Source organism: Anabas testudineus, chromosome 5, assembly GCF_900324465.2.
Source record: "Anabas testudineus chromosome 5, fAnaTes1.2, whole genome shotgun sequence".
Lineage (NCBI taxonomy): Eukaryota > Metazoa > Chordata > Actinopteri > Anabantiformes > Anabantidae > Anabas > Anabas testudineus.
The window spans coordinates 26,492,297-26,517,228 of NC_046614.1; the positions used below are offsets into that span (position 1 = coordinate 26,492,297).

A 24,932-nucleotide genomic window follows, 5' to 3' on the forward strand; every position below is an offset into this window, starting at 1 on the left:
AAAAACACACCAAAACAACCCCTGATTCACTAACTTCAGTATCGAGTATTGTTCCAAGTGAAGCACCAGTACTATTAACAAGATAGTCCACTTGTGCTGGAGTAACGTTGAAATAACTGCCTTCCTCTGTTTTGGTACATGGCTCTGAAATAAAAGATGGAATCAGTTCCTTAAATTTGTTGACAGCATTTTCACATAAACATCTACTGTAGTGAATCTTATCTGTAGGTTTAGTAAAGTCTGGTAGTGTAAATTCAAATGTAATTTAAAAATGGTCAGATAAAAGAGGGTTTTGGGGAAAAACTATTAACTGATCAACTTTCACACCGTATGTCAGAATAAGATCAAGGGTGTGATTAAAACAGTGAGTGGGTTTATTTACATTTTGGGTAAAACCAATGGAGTCTAATAGTGAATTAACGTCAGTGTTGAGGCAGTTATCATCAACATCTACATGGATATTAAAGTCACCCACTATAATGACTTTATCTGCACTAAGAACTAAATCAGATAGAAAGTCTGAGAATTCAGTTAAAATTTCAGAGTAATTCAAATGAATTAAAAGTTAATTTTAAGTTTAAATTAATCTGTTTATTTTGTTTCGTTTACATGAGCAAGTGTTTCCTCCCCCAGCAGGTGGCAGTAGAGCGAAAAATCCGTGAGGAAACCGGAAACGTGAAGAAGTCTGTGAAGTACTTCCTGTGAATGTCGGCGTGTTTTGATCGCTGGAGGCTTTTCTCAAGTTTTCTTCACCTTTCCTCCCGATTCTTCGTAGAAATATAAAATCGAGCAGCAGAGATGGTGAGCAGTGGAGCATAGTTTCAGTCTGACTGTTTATCTTGGTCACAGATACGTAGCTAGTTAGCAGGCTAACTCATTAGCCGGAGTTCAGCGTGTGTTCATTTAGCGGTTCACATAAAGTAACAGATTTTCGAATAGAGTCTGGTGTGAGACTTCAGATACATTCAATGTGAAAATGTAATAGTTATAAGAGTAACGGCATTAATCTCCCAGATTGACTGTGACGTGTTGCTTATTCAAGTAGCAGATTTTTGAATGGGGTTAGGTTTGAGCTGTGCACAGTTGTCTTGATTCATTTTTCAGAATAAATTCAGGCTCCAGATTAAATTCTTCAGGATCAGTGAGTCCTTTATCAAAGAAACACTATGTCCACATCAAGTGTGTCATTTATCAATCAAACATTTAGACTTTTGATTTAGTTTATTACCGAGAAGAGAAGAAAAATGTAATATTTTACCCTGTGTCCAAACTGAATGTGTGTGTGTGTGTGTGTGTGTGTGTGTGTGTGTGTGTGCGCGTGCGTGCGTGCGTGCGTGCGTGTGCGCGCGCGTTTGCAGGCGAGGAACGCTGAGAAAGCCATGTAAGTACTGGGAACACACGTTTATCTGTTTTTGCTGGTTGCAGTCTTTGTGTTGGCTTCTTAAGAGTCGAAGACGTCCTGCTGTGGCTTGCCGTTTAAAACACTGTATTATAATAATCAGATTTAATCTGTTAAAAGCTGCTGCAGCCCATCATAATACACACATGAAACCAGTTATTTCCCATGTCGTTAATTATCTCTTTATCTTCCAAGTATGATTTTTCCATCATTCAACAGTGAGTAATTTGACTTTCTGCCTACAGAAATAAACGGCACATTATTGGATCCAGGGTCGTTCATGGCGTCTGTAAAAATCTGACTAGCAGCAGTGCAATTAACGATTTGGTTTATTTAATAATTTCACTGCGATACACAAACAGTGAAAACAGTTACTGTTGTTCTCCTGATTCTAACCGCCTTCTGTGTCTCTTAGGACGGCTCTGGCCCGGTTCAGACAGGCACAGCTGGAGGAGGGAAAAGTCAAGGTCAGGTTCCACTCAGTGTTCTCCTTTATCTCCTGACCTGTGACCTTGCTGGTTCCACGGGTTAAAGGCCATTGTGTTTTAAGTCGTATTTGTGTAGAAATGTGATTTAAGGTGACACAGTGACAAATAATGAGGGAAACATTTTAAAATAACCTAATCACAGGTTTGGGGACAGCAGAGTGCCATTTGGGATCATCCTGGTTCCACCTGAAACTGAAGCAGAGTCAGTTTAATACTCGACATGAATCTTAAACCAACCAGAGGAAAAGCTGATGATTCTTTAGAGATGGTGGTGTAAACATAGTGTCAGTTTAAACTACGATGATCTGCTGACTCCAGAATCCTCCATTTGGTTTTTATCTCTTTATGTTTGTTTGACTCCTTCTGTTTCTCTGTCTCTGTCCTGTCTGTCTGCAGGAGCGGAGACCTTTCCTGGCGTCAGAGTGCAGCGAACTTCCTAAAGCTGAGAAATGGAGAAGACAGGTACTGACTGTCTGCAGAAGTAAAGAATAGGTTTTCTGTGTATTGTTGAAAGTACTGATAACATTGTGTACTGTGTGTGTTTCAGATCATCAGTGAGATCTCAAAGAAGGTGGCTCAGATCCAGAATGGTGAGTGTAAACCGGATCTCTACCTGTTCGTGTCTGTCTCCCCCTCTGACCTGTGTGACCTACCTGTCTTCAGCTGGTCTTGGAGAGTTCCGGATTCGGGATCTGAACGATGAGATCAACAAGCTCCTCAGGGAGAAAGGTCACTGGGAAGTTCGGATCAAGGAGCTCGGAGGACCCTGACTACGCTGTGAGTAAAGATAAATCAGTAGACGAGGGGAAACCAGTAGCGTGTCAGTCGGATCCCTGAACTCTCATCATCGATCGTTGTGTTGTCGATGTATTTGTGTCTCAGCGCGTCGGCCCTAAGATGTTGGATCACGAGGGGAAGGAGGTTCCAGGAAACCGGGGGTATAAGTACTTTGGAGCAGCCAGAGACCTGCCTGGAGTCAGGGAGCTGTTCGAGAAGGAGCGTACGTAGACTTTATATTTACATTACAAACTATCTGCCACTGACTAACTGATCATTGGTTCTAACTGGTCATGTGACTCCCAGCTGCCCCGGCACAGAGAAAGACTAGAGCGGAGCTGATGAAGGACGTGGATGCAGAGTACTACGGTTACAGAGACGAAGACGATGGAGTGCTGCTTCCTTTGGAAACACAGTACGAGAAACAAGGTGGGATTATTTTGTCAGCTAATTCTCGTTAACGTTGTGCTGAACCTGGTGCATTCAGGGACAGTTTGGAGTGTAGATCATCTGTTAGCAGAAACAGTCTGAGCCCAAAGACCTACCACATGCAGAAATCATAACTTTTGTGATGAATACATTAGTGATTATTATTTAAGCATTTAAAAAAAGAACCACTAGATTAATCATTTAAAGTTTTTAATGTAAATGTCACCATGTGTGCAGCTTTGATGGAGGCCGTGCAGAAGTGGAGAGCAGAGAAAGAGTCTCGACTATCCGGAGAGGAGAAACAACAACAGGAGGAGGAGGACGACGATGAGAGCATCTACGCTGTCCACAACGAACAGGTGAACTGTCCTTTAATGCTCCACACCCAACCAATCACTGAAAAGCCTGGCTCCGTCAGTTTGTGCAGTGATGAATCCAGTAGCGTTTATTACTCAGTTTTGATGATTGAGTTTGTGTGATGCTGTGTTTAGAAGAGATTAGAACAATCTGGATCTGTCTCCCATCAGTTCTGGACCAGTTGCAGCTGCAATGTAAAGTCGTCCAGTCGTTTTAAAACTAGTAAAACTACAGTTAGTAGGTGATGTTTGGAGCTGCTGCCTGTAGTAATTGTTCAGGTGATTGATCGGGTATCGAGCCTCTATCAAATGATAATGATCTTAAAGAAATCCAGCAGACCGCTGCAGCACTAGGAGTCCAGATCCCAAAACCCACATGTTCTTTACAGATGAGTTTATGATTCACTTCAAAACCACCGAGTTATGGGAGAAGTGAGTCTGTTCTCAGCAGTAGCGCTACACTCCAGGTGTTTTCAGGAGTCCTTGCCGTTGTCAGTAAATGTGTCTGTTTGTTTCGTGTCCCTGTGCAGCCTGATGATGACGAGGGCCGGGAGGACCAGGAGGGAGAGGAGGGAGGAGTCTCCTTCATCGCTCACGTACCTGTTCCCTCACAGAAAGAGGTGAGATACATGTGCTGGTTTTTCTGCTCTTCTGTGGACCATTACCAGGACCCTGAACCTAATTCTGACCTTTAAAAGATGAGACCAACACAGACACAGTGTTGTCACTGCAGTGCTTAAACCCTGGTCTTTGTCTCTCAGGTGGAGGAGGCTCTGGTCCGTAGGAAGAAGATGGAGTTGCTGCAGCGTTACGCCAGTGAGACTCTTCAGGCTCAGAGTCAAGAAGCCAGAACTCTGCTGGGACTCTGACCTGTCTGTCTGTCTGTTGATGTAAATATGGACTTTTGTACTGTTTCTTATTAAACGTTGTTCAGCTCAGTATGGTCTGAGGTGTTCTCCCCGAAACATCAGCCCAGATGTTCTGTTTCTGTTTTTTCTTTGGTGCCTACATTACCCACGATGCATCTGAACCTCAGCCAGCAGCTACAGAGGTCACCTTCACAGGTGTCATGAGAGCAAAGCTGATTCTGCCTTTAAAACGTGCAGTCCTTCTCCAACACGTGAAAACTGGGACGAGGAAAATCAGAGGTTCTTCACGTCAGAGTTTTTCTCCTCTGTACGACGGCAGACGTTTGTTCTCCTGTTTCATTATTTTCTCAGCTGTAGCTTTGTGCCTCTGTCAGGATCTTGTGAAGGTGGAGTCACAGTGAATTCTGTATATATATATATTTTTATACCAAATTTAATGTTGAATAAATGAAACCACATCAGACTGTTTATTAGAGGGTCCTGGTTAGAAACCTAGAAACGGCTGATAGATCAGTTCTGTGCAGAGACCATGGTTTAAGGTGCTTTTATTCTCATTTACCAAATCCTGGAACAAGAAATATCTCTTATCACAGCTGAAGCACTTCTTTCAGTTTTTCCTGTGAAACAGAACTGAAATCACATACTGTGTGATTACAGGAAAACCCGTTGTTGGCTTCTGCTGAACTGAAGACCAGAGTTTTGTTTGCTGTGTTCACCGCGATACGTTAACATTAGAGACTGAATCTTATTGTGAATGAGGAACACTATTAGATAAAGTCAATAAAACTTTTTATTTATTTAGGTTTAGGTTGAACATGTTACACTGAAGAGGAAATTAAAAGGCAACTGAGAGAGGCTGCAGTGAAAGGCTGGAAAAGCAAACCAACAGTTTGATGGAAATAAATCTAAAGTTAGGGTTAGTGAGGTTAGTACACTGTGCTGACTGTTCGGGAGCAGGACTGAGTCAGGTCCACAGCTGGAAATGCGTTTGCCATGGAGGAAAAACACGAAGCGAGCGTTATATGATTTTATTACTGTCCAACATGTTTCCATCCAACAGTGTCTTAAAACAAAAACTATGAAAACACGTTTTCCTGAATCAAAAACTGGTTCTGGGTCAGATTCAAGCATTCTAAACACAGAGGACCAACAGTCTGTCTCTTGTCCATGTTCCTCTGAGCGTTTCTGTCTCGTCTCGTGCTTTCAGTCTGGCAGTTGATTGGTTGATTGGTGGCAACTGCTGCAGCACGTGATTGGCTAATTAACAGCTGAACGCTGCATGTGAGAGAAGACGTCTGTCAGCCGATTTCAATTAGTGTGTGTGTGTGTGTGTTTGTGTGTGTGTTTCTGTTTTAGATCAACAGCAGCTTTGTAAGAAAATTCCAGGTTCAATTTAAGTTCTTGTTCAAACTGTAGAAACTTTCTCAACATTTAAAAATCAGCACTGAGAGAACCTGAGATCTGTCTGAACAACAGAATCTGATGGAAAATGGCTTAAAATGAGTAAAACTACATTCCCGTGGAGGCGTCAGCTTTGGGATTCTCTCACTATAAACACTTTGGGTTTGCCTAAAATGTGTGTTTAGGTCCAGACTCCACCAGGTTGTTTCCTCTTTCTTTTTCTTCTGATGTTTCGTCTGTCTGCTGATGCTGCCGTAATGAAAATGTTAATTTGTGTTTATAATTAAAACTGTCGAGTGTGATGTCATTGCCCCACCCCACCTTGATGATGTCACATACTGTCATTATAAAACAGCCGCCAGTGCTCAGCAGCTTTTTTGACAGAGAGACGTCATGTGGTGCCGAGGTTTCCTGCAGCAGACGCTCCGCCTCATGTCCACCAGCGGACAGGTCAGTTTGTGGTTTATGGGGACTTAGTTAATGTCCACAGAAAGTTTTAGGGTTTTGAGCAGATTAGCTCAAAGAATATGTAAGAAATGTCCACTGAGAGACAGTTTAGACCTCCAGTCTACTCACTGGTGAAAAATAACTAAAAACGTTTATTCATTATTTGAAATACTAGATTATAATAAAAAGTACTATAATAAAGAACTATTTTAAGTTGCCTGTAGTTTACATCAGTATTTATGTTTCTTTATACTTCTACTTCTATATTATACTTACCTGACAGCCATAGGTACTACTTCCTGTACTTTACGTAAATTAGGAATTTCTTCATTAAAACATAATAAGCTTTGCAATAAAAAAACTCTGTTTCAGAGTTTGTACACTCTTGGTAGTTCTATCAAAGGCTGAGTCCACTCTCAAGTAACTGTTTTTTTATATAAACCATCCCAACTACACTGCTCAGAGTTGTTTTACCTTCAGTCAGCATGGCTACATAAGATCCGTATATCTTTACTGTCTTTGCTGCTTTTTCTTGTTGTTTTTGTTGCCTGCTGTTTGTTTCTCTCTCCTCTTTCCACTCAACCGGTCGAGGCAGATGGCCGCCCACCCTGATCCTGGTTCTGCTGGAGGTTTCTTCCTCTAAAGGGAGTTTTTCCTCTCCACTGTCTCCTGGTGCTGCTCAGTGGGGTTGTTGGGTTTATTATATAATGTCTAGTTGTGTTGTTTGTCCTGTTTTAAACATTACATTTTAAAGTGTCTCAGGATTTGGCACAATATAAATAAACTGACTTAAAATAAAATTTATGTCTCTGTTTACCTGTTTACTACTCACCTGTCTGTCTTACCTGTCAGGCGGGCATCCTCTTTGATGTGGACGGCGTCCTACTCCGTGGCGGTTCTGTGATCCCAGCTGCTCAACGAGCTTTCCGGAAGCTTCTGAATAGAAACAACAATTTTCTCTTTCCTGTTGTTTTTGTTACCAACGCAGGAAGTTGTCACAGACATCACAAAGCCCAACAGCTGTCTCACCTGCTGGACGTCCAGGTAGGACAGACAGGTGAAGACTAACAATACATAGATGTGATGTGGCTACTCACGGTACTGCAGCTAGAAGCATTCTTGCCATAGACTTGGAATATAAACTTTAAACAAGCTTGTGATGGATGTCATGGATGTTAGTAAATGCAATATTTTACCCTGTTACAGAAAATCTTCCCCAGGTCACAGATCATACAAACACTTAATTGTTATTTTCCATGTCAGATTTCTCTCTTTTAAAACTGGTGTGATGAGTCACTGATTCCACTCACTGAGAGGTTTTACTATAGCTTCCAGTTTATGTGCTTGCTGTGGTTCAAGGTTGCATATTTTTCTTTTCGTTCTTGCGCAGTGATAGGAAAGTCCAAATGGTTCTGGGAGTCTCTGATGGCCAATTCGAAAAGACTTTGTGGCGATGTGTTCTTAATTCGAACTGATGTTAGTGCCTTAAATAACTAATCCAAAGGTCTCAGTTTTGTGTAATCACACAATTCAAGTTTCTGTGTAGACTGAGCCTTTTAGGTTCTGATTGTGTGTTTGTATTATTTGAACAGGTCACCGTGTTGTTTAGTCTCAGGTCTTAGTTTTTCTATTCTGTCATTTTATGACCAGGTATTCTTTGTTTTGGGGGGTTGTGACATTTGTTGAGACCTCTGTCTGTGTCTGCTGTGATTGGAGCACACAGTCATGTGACCTCTCTCTCTCTGCAGATTGCCCCAGAGCAAGTGGTTCTTTCCCACAGTCCTTTGCAAATGTTGAAGCGTTTCCACGATAAATGTGTCCTGGTGTCGGGACAGGGACCAGTGACCGACATCGCCAACACGTATCCTCTGCCTGACCTCTGACCCGTGAGGGTCAAAATAAGCACAGTTCAGTTCATTAATCATGTCTGTCTCAGTAGATAGATTTTAAGTCCATGGACTGAGCTGCAGAAACATGGGTGAAGGATTTTCAAGACATCTGTGATCTAACTGGATGATTGTTCAGATTAAATTGGTAAAATTTAAATGTAAAACTCAAAACTAATTTACGTCAAAATCCCACTGAACACATAAGACCTACGTTGTTAATTGATTAATACAAGTTGATCACATTTTTTTTTTTATTCTGTATTTTAGATTCCAGCTTTTAAATCAAACCATCTTTGTTAAATGTGAATTCATTATATAAATGAAAAAATAAGCTTAATTGTATTTTACATTTGTATAGTATAGTGACAGCTCCACTTCAAATTGGGAAAAATGTCTGTAGATAATTAGTCAAGCTCCGTTTTCCTGTCTGCATTAACACTTTTATACTTCATAAAAAAAAATCTGCTGAGCGAACAGAGTGGAATTAAATAACTTTTTCAGTTTGAATAATTTGTCTATTTGAGTGTTGAAATCTTGACCAAGTTGTGATCAGTCTGGGTTTTCAGAGGGTTGTGAGCATTGAGCAGCTTAAAGAACATCACCCCCAACTGGACATGGTGGACCATAACCGAAGACCTAGACTAGCTGTGAGTACCTGTCACAGGTTGTGCTAGCTGCTATATCCCTCACTACGTTGTAAGTTTAGAAGATGAGTAGACTATTTGGAATATTGTCACAGTTTACTGTTAGACTAAATGCTTTTCTAAACTCAATGATGTTTTCACTGTTTCCTCCATGCAGAGCCTAATAGACCAGGTCCAGATCCAAAACCATTACCACTTGTCAGAGGTGGACTTTTAGTGAAGTTCAGTTTGTTAGTAATCTGACCGTGTTTTTTGTGTTTCAGTCGTCTCCTCTCCAGCCTCTCCCCACAATAGAAGGTAAAACAATAGTACACAACACTGTCAATAGTTGAGTAGATGATCTTCATTAATACACTAATGTTTTAATGGCTCACTGAAGCTATGCTCTCAGAAAGTAAATGAAGACTCTTTCAGTTTGTCTTCCCCAAGCAAGGTGCAACGATTTTTGATTTTATTTCTTTGAAAATACACTTGGATTACAGTTTTGTTTTCTTTGCTGTAGCCAAGATAACGTGTCTTTCTCCAATAAGTAAAACTAATTCAGCAGTAAACTAAGCATTGCACTCTTTACTAATTTTTTCTGTTAATTTAGGGATGGGAACATATTGATGAACGTTGCCATCAAACCCTACTAAAAACAATTACACATTCTGTTACACTCAGAAAGACAAGAACAAGATATAAAAACAGAAGAAATATTAGCTGTAGGCTATGTCCTATATCACTACCTAATAGCTACAATGTAGTAGCTAGTAATGTGTAGTAGAAGTATTTGAGTATTTGAAGTATAGTATATAGTATTTTTTTGTTTTTGCATATTTGTGAAACTTAAAGGACTCAATTTGATCTGAATCATTCATTTGTGAATTATGAATGAACTGTGATTAAGCACTTTTTTTTTTTTGGAAGGCCGAGTTAAATTTCACTCACTACACACAGGCCTGGTTACTTACCCAAAAATGTTGAATCAAGAATTTACTTAAATAGAAGCTGTCTGACAAAGTCAAGCTAAAAGATCTCAAAAAGCAACAAATCATGCTGCGATCTAAAGAAATTCCAGAACAGATGAGAAACAAGAAGTAATTTGCATGTACTAGTCTAGAAAAGGCCACATCTAAGGCTTTGGAACTGAAAGTGAACAAAACAAATTTGAATATTACACAGCTGTTGTATTTAATGCACTACACTTACAATCCACCATTTTCATTTTGTGTAAACGTGTCTACTATATAGTTCAATCCAAAATTACACCAACCTAACTAAACCAAACTATAGTAGTATCAGTTCCAGTACTAGTTATAGTAGTAGTATGACATGTACACTACGGTCTGCTAACACCACAGTGCAATGCTGCCCATTATTACACGGGGACTAGTGACTGTGGGAATAGAGTGATTTCAAACACAGCCATAGACTCTGCAAACTTCCTGTGTTGTCTTAGCGGTCATTCTGTTCGGGGAGCCAGTCAGATGGGAGACCACCCTGCAGCTATTGATTGATGTACTCCTGACCAATGGGAGACCTGGTTGTGAGCATGCTCAGGTGTTGGCTCACCTACCAGTTCTGGCCTGCAACATGGACCTGGTGTGGATGGCTGAGGCCCCATCACCACGGTAACCAACCAATCATGAGTACATCAATATCATAAAATAAAATAAACATCATGTTGCTCTGTCACTGTGATCGATGTCTCCCTCTGTCAAGATGGTGGTGCTAGTTTGATCCTGTTATGTTGCCGTAGGTTCGGTCACGGGATGTTCCTGTTGTGTTTGGAGTCCATCTACAGGAAGCTGACGGGACAGGAGCTGCAGTACGAGGCGCTGCTCGGAAAACCTAGTCTGCTGACATATCAGTATGCTGAGCATCTGCTGAGGCTGCAGAACCACAACCGCAAGCTGACCACCATCTACGCTGTCGGGTAACCAAACCACCTGTGACACTGTCAGGTAACCAAGCCACCTGTCAGGTAACCTGTAACGTGGTCAGGTAACCAAGCCACCTGTGACACTGTCAGGTAACCTGTAACGTGGTCAGGTAAACAAACCACCTGTGACAGCGTCAGGTAACCTGTAACTTGGTCAGGTAACCAAACCACCTGTGACACTGTCAGGTAACCAAGCCACCTGTCAGGTAACCTGTAACGTGGTCAGGTAACCAAGCCACCTGTGACACTGTCAGGTAACCTGTAACGTGGTCAGGTAAACAAACCACCTGTGACAGCGTCAGGTAACCTGTAACTTGGTCAGGTAACCAAACCACCTGTGACAGCGTCAGGTAACCTGTAGCGTCGTCAGGTAACCAAACCACCTGTGACAGCGTCAGGTAACCTGTAGCGTCGTCAGGTAACCAAGCTGTCTGTAACACTGTATAGAGTTTCTCTTTGTATTTTTGAAGCCACGAGAACATAATAGAAAAGGTATTAAAAGTTGTTCATCAGTGACAATGTCCAACCAGGCAGCAAACTCGCAAGTAATGAGACATGACAGCTTACACCCTGAAATACGTTGTCATGTAACATAATCTTTCTCTTGTTGCATAGTGACAACCTGATGACTGACATCTATGGCGCTAACCTTTACAACCGTTACCTGGCTCAGCAGCACACTGCCATGGTAACAAGCACAAAGTTGGTTGCCGAGGGAACAGGGAGTCAGGTGACGATGACAGTGGCAGCGGAGGAGCTGGTCTCGGTTGCTGCTCAGTGTCGCTCCATACTGGTTTGTAAAGTTTCTACAGCTTCTGTTATTTGTTTTGTGGGTGACAATAAATAATACTGTCGCCCTCAGCAACACAACTTTCTCTGAAACATAACATCAACACAGTACAAGAATAATTCACTGGGGACTAATTCACCTTTGAAGCTAAATTTCAGAGCTCTGACTGAGCAGGGCAGACTTGGTGGGACAGGTATCTGCCTGTCAGCAGTATTCCCCCTGATTCCTGGCCACATGTCCTCGAATGATTGGCGCTATAAGGGGGCTGCCTGCCCACAAGAGTTTTCCCTGGGGGATTAATAATTTATTAATTATTATTATGTTGTATCTGTCCTCAGGTCTGCACAGGTGTTTACAACGCTCGCTCCCCGTTACCTAGTGACCAGACCAGCACCATCACAGAGACAGTTTTCCCTGGTCAGAGAGAACTGGTCCTGCAGCCAGATCTAGTGGAGCCGAACCACGTGGTGGACGATGTGGAGGCTGCCGTCGACCTCCTGCTGCAGGCGGAGGCAACATGACCTCTGACCTGCAGAATGTTTTTACTGGGTTTCGTCGTTAATGACCAAATAGTACAGTACAGTTTGACCCTTTAACTCTGTGCATCGATGAATTTGCTGTTTTATAAATGATAAAATTCACAAATCAACAGGGAGCATCTCATTCTAGTCTAACTCTGTGATTTCATCTGTGGACTGTACACATCACAATTTTATATTTTAGTGAAATAAATAAGCAGATGTCTGAAAACCAGTGAACATTTTCCTGCCGTGCTTTTTCAGAAAATAAATCTGACCCAAGTGACAGTAAACATGAACGTTTTAAAATAATGTTTTTGGGGTATTTTGGCTGTTTGGATAGAGACTGTACTAAGTAACAAACCATCACTGAGCCCATTAATAAACTCTGCCCTTGATTTACAGCAGATTGAAAGAGTATTTTTGTTTCATCAGTCTACACACAATAACCATAATGACAAAGCAGAAGACTTTGACCTTTATTCAAAAATCCCTAATCATCACACTAAAACCTTTTACCCTTAATTCTTCAGCTGTAATAACAGCTGAAGAATTAAGCTGAAGAATGTTGTGAACTTTGGTTGAACCACCGAAGCACTTGTGTCATATTTACATTGGGCAGAAGCTTTTATCCAAAGTGACTTACAAGTAAGATACAAGGCAGCACAATAACTAAGGTGGGTATATTGTTCCACCATTGTGAAACCACTAAGCTAAAAACCTTTGGGATCTTTTGAGGTGAGGTGACCACAAGACATTGTTTGCTTACAGAGCACAGTGAGTGAAAGAGATTTTTTCTTTAAAGAAAGCTGCTAAATGAAGAAATCTAATTAATTTCCAATAATACATTTGTGGTTTTGATTGTAAAGACAATATTTATGCTGTACATCCTACAAATATGGTTGTATTTGTACTTTTAATGAAGAATAAAAAACTATATAGATCACGGAGCTGAGACTCCATTATAATTCTATCATATTTAATATGTTAGGCCAGAAGCGGGTTTTAAAGGTTTAAAGGTGTTTTACATTATTCTTTAAGCCAGCTTTCATTTCGGCCTCTTCGACCTCCTCAACATGGCGGCAGAAGAAGGCCACCTAGGAACAGGAAGCGGGTAAGCCGCTGCGCCTGCGCAGTGGCTCATCCCGAGACCCTGTAAAGATGTCTGAGCAGGCGGGGAGGGAGCGGAGCGGAGGACCCGAAACAAACGTACAGAATCCACAACTCTCTGCAACTTAACTGGTCAAGGTAAGGGCATGCGACCCCGCAAAGCATCTCCGACCGCAGCGACATACGGCGGAAGGTTTCGGGCTTCATTTGGACCAGGTTCCCGGCGCGCAGGGCAGCTGTGTGAGTTATAAGAAGCAGAAACGTTGTGCGGGACGCGCCGCGCTGTGACAGGGGCGTGTCCGCCATCTTGTGTGAGAAGTGGCGCCGAAACAGCACCTCTCGCTCCGAGCGGAACGCGCAAAATGGCCAGAAACGACGGAGCTGACTGCGGCCCGGCTGCTTCTGTATGTGTTTGAATCACTTTAGCTTGGTTTGAGCCCGCTGGAGCTGGGTACCGAATGCCGCGCTGTCCGTGTGTTGAGCTCGGACTGAGAAGGAGCAGCCGCAGCCTTTTGTTGTCCTCCCCCCGCCTCCTCCCTCTTCTTCTCCTCCTCCGTGTTTGTTTGGAAACCCGTCCAGGCGCATGCGCGCAGTCATGGCGCTCGTTTGTGTATTTGAGAAAAATCGCAAATCAAGAAACGTAATTTATTTATTTAGTAAATTTTACTCTTATTCTGTGCAGTTTCTTAATGAAGCCCTGATAACTCGGGGGTTTCCCGCTGATTGTCGATCCTCATAATCGGGTTTTCAACAGGAGAGGGTTCATTCTGCCGTTAAACCGCCTGCACTTTCATTTTCTCTGATGTTTACTCGTCGTTTTAGTAAAAATACGTTTTATTCTTTAGTATTTTATTAAGTACTGGGTTTTATTTTGTCGTAACGTTGAAGAATAAAATCACAGATGTGTTGTGTCTGTAGCAAGGGCTTCTGCTGACATACAACTTTATAGACTGTTGCAAAGAATTATTGTCATTTCTACTCAACTCTATCTAAATGGTTGATCATTTGAGCATAGTGGAAAAATCTTTTGTATATTTAAACACGTTTTGTCTGAAAACTGAGAAAAACAGAAAAAAAAAGAATTGATATTTAGATAATTTCCTGTTGATAGATAAATCTGACTTTTACCAGCTCCAGTTCAGCCTGTTGTTATAACAGAAATTTCTCATTGCCGTTTGTGTTGAGGTTGTAAAACTTGTTTTATTAAAGCTTATTTGATTAAAGCAAATTTAGTATTAACGTGTTGTTATAACAAGAAAAAGATCCAGTCAGATAGAGTAACCTTTAATTTAATGCAACTTAAATTTCATCTCTAACTTATCTGATGATTGGGTTGTGTTTTGTCGTATTTTAAGCTTCTCTTTGTTTTCTGTCATTGTAGCTGTGGGTTTTGGTCCGTTGATCTGAATATATTTAATAGAACAAACTAGGAATTTGTGCAGAACGGGAGAAGTTGTTTTGCTGTGGTCCTAAATGTGTTCACAACAGAGTCAGATTTCACCTTTTCTAACTCCGTTGTGCACAAACTAATTTTCATGACGCTATGTAGGGCTGATGAGGTATGAAATTACAGTTGTTTTTTGTTACTTCTAAGCCATTTGTAAAAAAATTGAATCAAATGTTCCTGTGAACCGAGTTATGAAATTACCAGTTAAATCACAGATCTGCAGAATTTCAATAAATTTAGAAATCCACTATTTCTCCACAGTTTCAACAAAAACTGCAGTAGTTGGTCGGTTTCTTGATTAATGAATCAACAGTGTATTTGGTTTGTGAATGCACTAATTTCATTCTTCAATAATCTGTTATTTTCTGACTTGAAAATAGAAACTGTGACAAAAACATAATCTGCCTTTTACAAGAGATCATGTTCAGGACAAAGTCTACTGACACTCACCACTCTACTACTATTACCTGGATGAAATTAGATATAATTTCACAGAGCTATGCTGCCTTGTCTATCTCTAATTCAGACAGTCTGGTGCGAGGAAGCAGTCTCATCTGTCTCCATAGAGTTAAAATTGGCCCAAAGTACAGGAGATCCAGGTAATTGGCAGTGAGTAGGGCAGGAAAATATGTAAAACAAACAGGGAATGGTCGTCTGAGGACCGGGTTTGGTAATCACTGACTTACAATTCAGTTGATGAGCCTGAACAGTAGACTGGGCTGTAGTTCTGTTGGTCTGTGTTAAAATCTGAGGATTGTCAGGAAGTCAGACAGGACTTATTTAACTTTGACAGTTACAGTGGTGCTTCCTGTCCAGGCAGGTCGATGTCATTCTGACGAGCAGCTGAGATGTCCAATGACAGCCAGGGATCGGCAAAGGGGGATGCGGCCACTATGCTGTCTCCTTCTGGCCCTGCCTCCTCTCAGGGACCACCCCTGTCTCCACCGGCAAAAACACCTGAGCTCCCAGGTACACCTGGTACACCTGCCTGTCTGACAGATTAACTGGTCTAGGTGGGCTGGTCTTTGTGTTGGTCTACATCTCTGATCTGTCTCTCTCTCACAGATGAACTGGTCCAGGCAGGCTGGTCTAAGTGCTGGTCTCGAAGGGAGAACCGACCGTATTATTTTAACAGATTCACCAATCAGAGCTTGTGGGAGGTTCCGGTTCTGGGTCAACATGACGTGATTGTGAGTTGCTGAAAGAATAAACTCTGCTGTGTCTATGGATTGAATGAATTAATGAGACCTGGATCCTGGGTTCACAACAAAACAATGTACAAACTGATCCTGTCAGTCCCGTCTACCAGACCTTTCTGTGGGGAAACTGGGAAACGGGGGTGGAACTGGGTGGAGAACATGGATCCAGCTCAGTTAATACCTCTGTAATTAATGGTCAAACTGGGATTTTTCCATTTTTACTGTGTTTTTTTCCTTCAAATAATTTTAAGGATAAATGGTTTTGTTTTTAAATTACTTCAGGTTCTGTTTCAGCTTCTGTCTCCCTCTGACCTGTCTGTCTTTCTGTCTCTCTCCCACAAGTCTGACCCACTGGGTCTGAACACAGCCCCGGAAGAGGGGGGGGATAGTAACCTTGGTAACGGTCAGAGGAAGAGGAGGAGCTCTGAAGAGCAGGGGGTGGGGCCTAACAGCTTCAAACGAGCCAAGGTAAAAGTGTCCATCTACGCCTGCTCAGGTGATTACTGAACATGGTTTAGAGCATATAAGTGTGGGAACCTGTTGGCGTCGGACTGTATTTCAGAGAGAGAGCTGTGGTTGGCTCAAACCCAGAGTTCATGTTGTTCCTTCTGCTGTGATCAGTCTACAATAGGAGTATTCAATCAAAAATTTAAAGAGGTCCGGTTACACAAATATTTTGGAAGCAAAGGTCCAGAAGATTATAATGTCTAACTATTTACTGTGATATGTTATTAAGTAGCCTGCATATAATCAATACTTGACTGTCAAATCAAATTAATTCAGTACAATTCAAAAACATTTTCACAAATTTATTGTTATGCAACATCAAACTGAGCATGTGGCTCAAGATCCTGGTGGACTGGTCTTATTTGGCTCTGAATCTAGCTTTCTGTGATCACACTTCAGATTTTAGTGGGTATGTTTGTTCAAAACCTTTGTGTTTTGTCTCATAATGACGTTTGACATTGGCTCTTTTAATAAGAGCCACAGTTTCTGAACATATCAGACACACTGGTTTAGTGCTCCCAGTGGTAATATGAACAGAAAGGAGTCTGTCTATTGTGGATTAAAAACTCTATTCTATCTATTCTATTCTATCTCTCCTATTCTATCTCTCCTCTCTGTCTTCTGTCTCTCTCCTGTCTGTCGTCTGCATCTCTCCTCCCTGTCGCCTGCATCTCTCCTCCCTGTCGTCTGCATCTCTCCTCCCTGTCGTCTGCATCTCTCCTCCCTGTCGTCTGCATCTCTCCTCCCTGTCGTCTGCATCTCTCCTCCCTGTCGTCTGTCTCTCTCTCCTCCCTGTCGTCTGTCTCTCTCCTCTCTGTCGTCTGCATCTCTCCTCTCTGTCGTCTGCATCTCTCCTCCCTGTCGTCTGCATCTCTCCTCCCTGTCGTCTGCATCTCTCCTCCCTGTCGTCTGCATCTCTCCTCCCTGTCGTCTGCATCTCTCCTCCCTGTCGTCTGCATCTCTCTCCTCCCTGTCGTCTGCATCTCTCTCCTCCCTGTCGTCTGCATCTCTCTCCTCCCTGTCGTCTGCATCTCTCTCCTCCCTGTCGTCTGCATCTCTCTCCTCCCTGTCGTCTGCATCTCTCTCCTCCCTGTCGTCTGCATCTCTCTCCTCCCTGTCGTCTGCATCTCTCTCCTCCCTGTCGTCTGCATCTCTCTCCTCCCTGTCGTCTGCATCACTCTCCTCCCTGTCATCATCGTCTTTGTTTATTAATTCCTTTCCAACCTCCAACTTTCTCTCATATACTGTTGGTCCACTAAATAAATACCGTAAAGATCAAAATAGCCACGCCAGTTAAAATTAAGGTGTCCCGCTAGATTTTCAATCAAAATGTTTGGTATGTTCTGTAGCTCTGGGTCCACATGTTAGTGACCGCTGGCCTACATTAAGATCAGGTCAGAGTAACAACTGCCTTTACTTTCCAACACCACCTAAACGCAGCTTTAACAGGTGGCTAATAGGAAATTGGGTCCTATAACTTTGTGTAAACTGACCAGGTGTGACCTTGGTTCCAGGTGGAGCCCACCACACCCATCTCTCCCAGCACCCCTGGTGTTAAACCTTGGAGCTCCGCCTCAGAGGACAAACAGGCCCACTTGGCCACGCCCAGCACACAATGCCCCACCCCTGCACCATACAGACCAACAGTGTGAGTACAGAAGCCACGCCCTTTTATGTTAGCATCTTTAGGATGGTTTCATCTTTGATTTATTTGTTTTATGTTGTTTCTAGGATCTACTGGGACCTGGACATTCAGACCAATGCTGTGATCAGAGAGCGCCCCTCAGCCAACCACCTACCCCCCCACCCTGAGATTGAGTTACAGAGAGCTCAGCTGGTCACCAAATTGAGACAGCACTACCACGAGCTGTGTCATCAGAGAGAAGGTACCAATGCACACCTCTGCTGAAATCCACTCCAAAAAACACACGAAGATTCTGGGGTTCACTGAACCAAAGTAAATTTCTCATTCAGATCATATTTACAATATGATTAAGACTTCATATGTTTGAACCAGGACATCTATGATCTGGATCAAGTAGTTCCTGAAAATCACAGAGAGTCATGTCTTCAGGACCTGTTGCATCATCAAACTACAGTAAAGGTTTTGTTATGTTGACATGTGTCTGTCTGTGGTTCAGGTATTGATCCGCCCCGGGAGTCATTCAATCGTTGGCTACTAGAGAGGAAAGTGATCGATAAAGGCCACGACCCCTTACTGCCGAGCGACTGTGACCCCGTCATATCCCCGTCCATGTTCAGAGAGGTGATGAACGACATCCCTATCAGGTACTTGTTTGGACAGTTTGAGCTGCTGACACAGGAGTTGGCAGAACAATAAAGTTAACACTGTGTGTCTCAGGTTGTCTCGTATCAAGTACAAAGAGGAGGCCCGGAAGCTGCTGTTTAAATATGCTGAAGCTGCCAAGAAGATGATCGACTCAAGGTAGGTCACAAAAGACTAATCACACTGTATTACGCTGCGGAGGAGAACAGAGGAGCTCTGACCTCTGACCTTTGTCCTCTGCAGGAATGCTAGTCCAGAGAGCAGGAAGGTAGTGAAGTGGAATGCTGAAGACACCATGAGCTGGTTGCGTCGAGATCACTCTGCCAGCAAAGAGGACTACATGGTAACTCTGACCAGCAAAATGAACCAAGTCTTTAGTCCCAGGTGAAGGTCTCCTGATGTAATGTAGTCCACATTTGTTCTTGTAGGACCGTCTGGAGCACCTGAGGCAGCAGTGTGGTCCTCATGTCACTGCTGTCGCCAAAGACTCTGTGGAGGGAATCTGCTCCAAGATCTACCAGCTGTCTGCAGAGTACAGCCGCCGCCTGAGGCAGACGCACCTGAGTCTGCTGCAAGACCTGTCTACAGGTAAAGACACACAAATATACCTAAGCCTGCTGCAGGACCTGTCCACAGGTACACACAAAGACACCTGAGCCTGCTGCAGGACCTGTCCACAGGTACACACAAACACACCTGAGCATGCTGCGGGTTCACAGTATGTGTGTACTGTGTGTTTTTGAAAACAGAGGTGTGTGCGTCCCCACCACAGTCCCGGCTGGTCTACTGTTACCCGGTGCGCCTGGCCTCCCCATCACCCCCCCTCCCTCGGGTGGAACTTCACTTTGAAAACGATGTTGCCTGTCTGCGCTTTAGAGGAGAGATGGTCAAAGTCAACAGAGGTCACTTTAGTAAACTGGTCAGTACTGGTAGTGGTTCTGGTGGTAGTACTGAGTGTATTGACAGATACAGATCTGTATCTGTCAATGCAGATACTGCTCTGATGAAGCCGTGCTGTAGTGTTGATGTATTTACCACATTTGTCACTCATTCACATTATTTCTGTCAATTCTACTTTATCACTTCCTGCAAATCTTTCACAATGAAAGCCCTCCAGGGGTGTAAGCTTTTTAAGCCACTGAAAGGATTATATCACCAGCAGAGGGAGAGGTTTACCTCAACCTTTCTGTTTTTGTCTGTCCAGGAGCTGTTGTACAGGTACAGCTGTATAGACGATCCTCGTTTTGAGAAGTTCCTGTCCAGAGTCTGGTGCCTCCTCAAGAGATACCAGGTCAGTTGACTGTCTATTAACTTATCAGCTTCTCACCTCAGAGCGTGTTTCTGGAATCTTTAGTGATTTAAAGAGCTGTATGTGTGCAGGTAATGTTTGGCAACGGCGCCAACGAGGGGACGGGCCTGCAGGGGGCGCTGCCGGTCTCTGTGTTTGAAGCGCTGAACCGTCAGTTCGGCGTTTCCTTCGAATGTTTTGCGTCGCCACTGAATTGCTTCTTCAAACAGTTCTGCTCGGCTTTCCCTGACACTGACGGCTTCTTTGGATCCCGAGGGTGAGAAATGTGTTCCCAGCACCACAGCAGTGATCAGATTAAAGTACTGCAGTTCTACTACTGCAGTATTACAAAACTGTGTTAGTAACTGAGTTTTTGTTTTAGGCCGTTCCTGTCTTTCTGTCCAGTCAGTGGCTCATTTGAAGCCAACCCTCCGTTCTGTGAAGAACTCATGGACTCCATGGTCACACACTTCGAGGTTAGTCCAGGAATAACTTTGTACTTTTCTGTATTTATGAGAACAACACACAAATGAGCAGGAAAGGTCAAACGTTAGTCTGAAGTCAGAAAAGTCTAAAGTCAGACACATTCATACAGCCTGTACCAGGTTTGCCTTGTCTGCATGGGCTTGCATCTGAACCTGGTCTGAGCCTGACCAGCTGAATATAGGTCTGTACAGGTTGGTACTGACCCCATCTTGTATATCCAGGTAAACACATTGTGGTCTGTCTCTGCTAGGAGCTCTTGGATCAGTCATCGGAGCCTTTGTCATTCATCGTCTTTGTCCCTGAGTGGCGAGACCCCGTGACTCCAGCTCTGACCCGCATGGAGGGAAGTCGGTTCCTCCGCCACCAGCTGAGCATCCCAGCCTACGAACATGAATATCGGTCGGGGAGCCAACACATCTGCAAGAGGTACTAATACTACTGAACTACACTGATACTACACTGGACTTCCTTCCTGTTATTAAGACTTGCTAATAAGGAGGAAGTCCAGTTACCGTGACTCAACTTCCAGATAACTTCACACCGACCTAAAACTACCATTGTGTTACTCTATTCAGTCAAGTCGATGTTTGTTGCGAGAATATGTACTACATACAGTAGTACTGTGGTAGGAGTGATGTTAAACTTTACAAGTCTGTGTAATTTAAGGAAATTTACTCTATAGTATCATACTAATGTAGATCTGTGTATTTACAGAGATGAGATGTACTACCGGGCAGTACACGGTACTGCAGTACTCTTTCTTCAAAACGACGCAGGTTTTTCAAAGTGGGGTCCAACTCCGGAGCGTCTGGCTGAACTGACTGCGGCTTACCGCCCCTCCTCTTCTCGCACCTCTTCGTTGTCCTCTCCTGGTCCTGCTCACATCACCCCTGGAGACAAAGACTCCGTCCCCAAGAGCTCTGATAGGACACAGAGCAGTGTGATGTCACCAGGTGGTCATGACAACAACAACAACAACAACAACAGTAACAACAGTAGCAGCAGCAGTAGCAGCAGCAGCAGCAGCAGCAGCAGCAGCAGTCCTCGAGACAAGGTGGCTGTCATGTAGAGAGACGGAGTTACAGTGTGAGGCTGTGTCCTCACCTGTGGGACAGGTGTTTAAGTCTTGCCTGATTTTCAGCATTAGTTTGTTCTGATCGTTGTCTCGTCTGTTCAGATTGTCCCTCATCAGTACCTGTAGCACACCTCAGCCTCCTACCGCTTACCCACAATGCCGCTGCGGCCGTGGAGAGGGTGGGGCCTGAGTGTGCCTCTAACACCTGATTTAACCCTTGGAGTCATTCTATCACTGCATCCCTTCAATCAGGTTTGTCCCTGCTCTAATCGGTTGTTGTGATTGGTTAAAGCTCTCTGACATTGTGGTTCTAGAGCTTTATTTCACCTGTAGCTGATTCATTTCCAGGGATGGCTGTTGCTTAGCAACAAGCTCTCAAGACAATGAGAGATTTAACAAGAGAATTTATAATTGAGCAGAGACGTGTTGGAGCTCCAGCAATAAAAACCTCTTCATTCACCTGTGATATCATCTGTGATGTCATCACTGGAAGACTATGTTCTGATTGGTCCCCACACCAACAGGGCTTGGTGATTGGTTGATAAGGCAGCTATTGTTCCTCCTGGACTTGTCACAAAACCCAGCGGTGTCCTGCTTCAGGCCCACCTCCTTAGGATGGCCCAGCCGATCAGTTTGAGGCCACAGTGCATTGTGGGAGAGCAAGCTTTCAGTGGAAAGGAGTAGGAGTAGGTGGGGCTTTTGCAGGGAGGTCATATTTACAGGAAGTGGTCATGGAAAACAGACGGGCTCAGTAAACTGAAGTCTGATCAGAGACGTGATGGCAGAGGTGTTTACAAAGGTGTGTTTGGCAGCAGGTGGTGCTGTTGGAGGTGGTTCTTTAGCTCAGAGTTGTGAAGTGTGAGGACTTACGTTCTGCGTACACACAGAGAACCCAGTGTGATTAGGACATACATTTAACTACTTTAATGTATTAATGGGATTTCTTTTCTTTTATTTTTTTTAAACAGTCAGTTCTTCCTCTGTATGTTATGTAATCAATCACTTTTAATGCTCGATTGTGGAACAAAAATCTTGAGCGTGATTTCGGTTTACGAACATTTCGCATAATTTTTCAGCGGAGTCGCTCCTCACACTTCGTGACTGGCAGCTGCCAGCGAGCTCTCTGATTGGCTGATAGGTTGTCCTATCGGGCGTCTGTTACCGTGTAGATAGTGTACAGCTGAAGTCTGTTGATGTCATTTTCCTCATCTGCTGTTAAATTGATTGGTAAAAAACAGATTTAATTGTTTAACTGTTTATGTTGAACTTTTTTTATTTGATTTAATTTAACAGTTTTTTAAGAGACGGTCCGTTTGTGTATTATAAAGCTTATGATAATTTGTTTTAAACTAAACCAAAGTGTTATTAAGAAAATCTATATCTTGTAAAAGTAGACATGTGTATGCATCAGTAATGCTGACATCTAACCAGCAGAATATTCCTCCACCTTATTTTTATAATTCCTCAGCTCAGCTGTTCTCTTCTCTGTAGGTGATATGTTTTTTTGTTTGTTTTTTTTTGTGCATGAAACTTTTTGACTCTAAATGATGTTCGTATTCCTGAATATGTTTTTCAGACCAAGTCTTTGGACCAAGCGGCGTCAGACCTCACACCCCCTCAGTCTATGAATTTACCTGTAAAGGAACAGTCCAGTATTTAGGAAGTGTTGTGGATTTATTTATCTTTTAATAGGTCAGGTCGCCCTGCTTTCAGTCTTTGTGCTATGCTAATGTTGGACTGTTCCTGCAAAATTGGAAACGTGAATATTTCTGAGGAGCCCACATTGACATCAACCAAAGAAAACAAACTGGAGACATTTCCTTGTATCTAGTTACAAGGTTAATATATAAAATCGTTATTAGATGACAGTCTGCTCGTCTGATGCCAGCGTGAACTCTCGCATACCTGTTGACATGATTGAGCCCAGTCCACAAGGTGATATCATAAATCACTGAAAGCTCTGGGTGACGCTGTCACGGAAACGCCCAGTTTTAGTCATGACACCTGTTTACCTAAGTTTGATCTGCTCGTGTCGTCAACGCGTTCATGTTCGTGTGCTTGTGTAAAGCATGTTTGGGGCCTTACAGGGTGAACTACTAGTAAGTATGGCCACATTTTGTTACCAGTTCCTAATTAATTGTCAAACCTAATTAGGACAGGTGTTTTCATAAAATTGACATTTTCTGTATTATTTGAAGAACAATTTGCTTTACTTTTTTCATGATTTAAGAAAATATTTAGATTTCTTCCTTGTAATCTTAAAATTTAAAGAAAACTTTTGTTGTTGAGATGACAGTTCCTGTAAATGTGAGATAATGTTTTGTTGGCAGATAAATATCTTTTTCTACAAATTTGGAGATATTTCCCCTCTATATTTAATGGTGAGATCAGCATCTCATTTTTGAGATAATTGTTTTGAAATTTGCAGTTTAACTTAATGACAGTCTCCTTCTATATCATAATTAAAAGGAAACAATTTCTTCGATTTGTCCATACACAGTGTCCAGTTCATTAGAAACACTTGTGTCTACTAAGTCTAATCCAGCTGAAGTGAAGGCGACGGTAATCAGTTTGTATCAGTGATGTTAAACAACTGTCAGACAGTTCAACTGTGACACACAAACTAAATCACTGAATTTAACACCTGTAGAAACAGGAACTGAACATTATCTTCCTGAAGGATGATGTCTTAGCCTTGTGTTCCCTATAAATTTACCACTGTTTATCTCAGCACTCCAGGGGAAATAAAACATAATTTGTGTAGTTAACAGCACTATCTCGATATGAGGAAATGTCTTTAATAATTATAGCGACTGTGACTTCCACAGTCACAGTTTGTAAATGTAAATAAATGTAAAGGTTCTTAATTTCCATTTCTGATGATAAAATTTGCCTTTTTCTGAGACTAAAAATGAGGAGGAGGATGAGGCGACGCCGCTGGTGGATGAAGGCTTGGCTGTTTGTGGTCATCACAGCTGGAGAATGTAAATAAACTGTCCTTCTTCCCTCTGCAGACAAACTGCAGTAAAATATATCCAACCCAGCAAAACCAGTACAGTTTGTGTGTTTGTTTGTTTTTTTTTTTTTGTGCTTCTTGTGTACACTGTACACCTTGGTCACAGGTTCTCCTGAGAACACAAGAGACATCTGTCTTCTGATGTCAGAGTTGGACCATCTAATAAATACATTTGAATTACACACAGATATTCAACCTTTCTTATCTCAGATCTTCACCATCACATGTTGTTTGGTTAGTTGGTTTATGATAAAGATTTTTAAAGTTGAATTTTTTTGTTAGGTTTTGTAATTATTGGTTAAGGACATAATCACAACCTTTTAATATAATGATCAGATGTAGTAACAATTTTCATAGTAGTTCCACCCATCCATCTTCTTCCACGTTTCTGGGGCCAGTCCAAGCAGGGATGCCCAGACTTCCCTTTCCCTAGAGACCTCCTCCAGCTCTTCTGAAGGAATCAAGAGGCGTTCACAGGCCAGCCGAGACACAACGTGTCCTGGGTCTTCCTTGGGTCCTTGGAACAAATGCCCAGGCCACCTCAGCTGGCTCCTCTTGATGTGGAGGAGCAGAGACTCTACTCTGA

General features: G+C 42.7%; 3 protein-coding genes across 5 annotated transcripts; all 3 read left to right on the top strand.

The window, feature by feature from the left end:
* Positions 1-654: 654 nt before the first annotated feature.
* Positions 655-4,419, top strand: isy1 (ISY1 splicing factor homolog). The gene is given in 12 exon segments (XM_026349838.1): positions 655-801; positions 1,359-1,381; positions 1,815-1,866; positions 2,284-2,349; positions 2,435-2,477; positions 2,551-2,651; positions 2,653-2,664; positions 2,770-2,887; positions 2,971-3,093; positions 3,331-3,452; positions 3,980-4,069; positions 4,211-4,419. Coding segments are annotated over 12 exon segments (861 nt in total). The 5' UTR covers positions 655-798; the 3' UTR covers positions 4,319-4,419.
* zgc:77375 (uncharacterized protein LOC402927 homolog) lies at positions 4,256-12,166 on the top strand. 2 transcript variants are annotated; one of them, XM_026349812.1, is made up of 10 exons: positions 4,256-4,339; positions 4,486-6,169; positions 7,019-7,210; positions 7,915-8,027; positions 8,609-8,702; positions 8,963-8,996; positions 10,141-10,312; positions 10,441-10,617; positions 11,239-11,416; positions 11,752-12,166. In XM_026349812.1, exons 2-10 carry the CDS (start codon positions 6,113-6,115, stop codon positions 11,932-11,934), a joined length of 1,200 nt encoding a protein of 399 aa, XP_026205597.1. In that variant the 5' UTR covers positions 4,256-4,339; positions 4,486-6,112; the 3' UTR covers positions 11,935-12,166. The 2 variants fall into 2 exon arrangements, with proteins under 2 accessions (XP_026205597.1, XP_026205598.1); XM_026349813.1 differs by lacking the exon at positions 4,256-4,339 and having other exon boundaries at positions 4,496-4,625; positions 6,075-6,169.
* Positions 12,167-13,086: 920 nt separating this feature from the next.
* On the top strand, positions 13,087-24,528 carry pcif1 (PDX1 C-terminal inhibiting factor 1). 2 transcript variants are annotated; one of them, XM_026349753.1, is made up of 17 exons: positions 13,087-13,179; positions 15,305-15,457; positions 15,554-15,678; positions 16,030-16,155; positions 17,709-17,842; positions 17,926-18,080; positions 18,336-18,483; positions 18,557-18,640; positions 18,725-18,824; positions 18,910-19,069; positions 19,231-19,400; positions 19,686-19,772; positions 19,862-20,046; positions 20,152-20,245; positions 20,506-20,681; positions 20,970-21,309; positions 21,433-24,528. In XM_026349753.1, exons 2-17 carry the CDS (start codon positions 15,337-15,339, stop codon positions 21,454-21,456), a joined length of 2,229 nt encoding a protein of 742 aa, XP_026205538.1. In that variant the 5' UTR covers positions 13,087-13,179; positions 15,305-15,336; the 3' UTR covers positions 21,457-24,528. The 2 variants fall into 2 exon arrangements, with proteins under 2 accessions (XP_026205538.1, XP_026205539.1); XM_026349754.1 differs by having other exon boundaries at positions 13,093-13,179; positions 15,309-15,457.
* The last annotated feature ends 404 nt before the right edge of the window (positions 24,529-24,932 follow it).

Coding starts and splice junctions, on each gene's coding strand:
- zgc:77375 (XM_026349812.1), top strand. CDS start 6,113: ATGTGGTGCCGAGGTTTCCTGCAGCAGACGCTCCGCCTCATGTCCACC. Junction 7,211..7,914: donor CTCACCTGCTGGACGTCCAG/GTAGGACAGACA, acceptor CTCTCTCTGCAG/ATTGCCCCAGAGCAAGTGGT. Junction 8,028..8,608: donor GTGACCGACATCGCCAACAC/GTATCCTCTGCC, acceptor AGTTGTGATCAG/TCTGGGTTTTCAGAGGGTTG.
- pcif1 (XM_026349753.1), top strand. CDS start 15,337: ATGTCCAATGACAGCCAGGGATCGGCAAAGGGGGATGCGGCCACTATG. Junction 17,843..17,925: donor GCACCATACAGACCAACAGT/GTGAGTACAGAA, acceptor TGTTGTTTCTAG/GATCTACTGGGACCTGGACA. Junction 18,641..18,724: donor AAGAAGATGATCGACTCAAG/GTAGGTCACAAA, acceptor TGTCCTCTGCAG/GAATGCTAGTCCAGAGAGCA.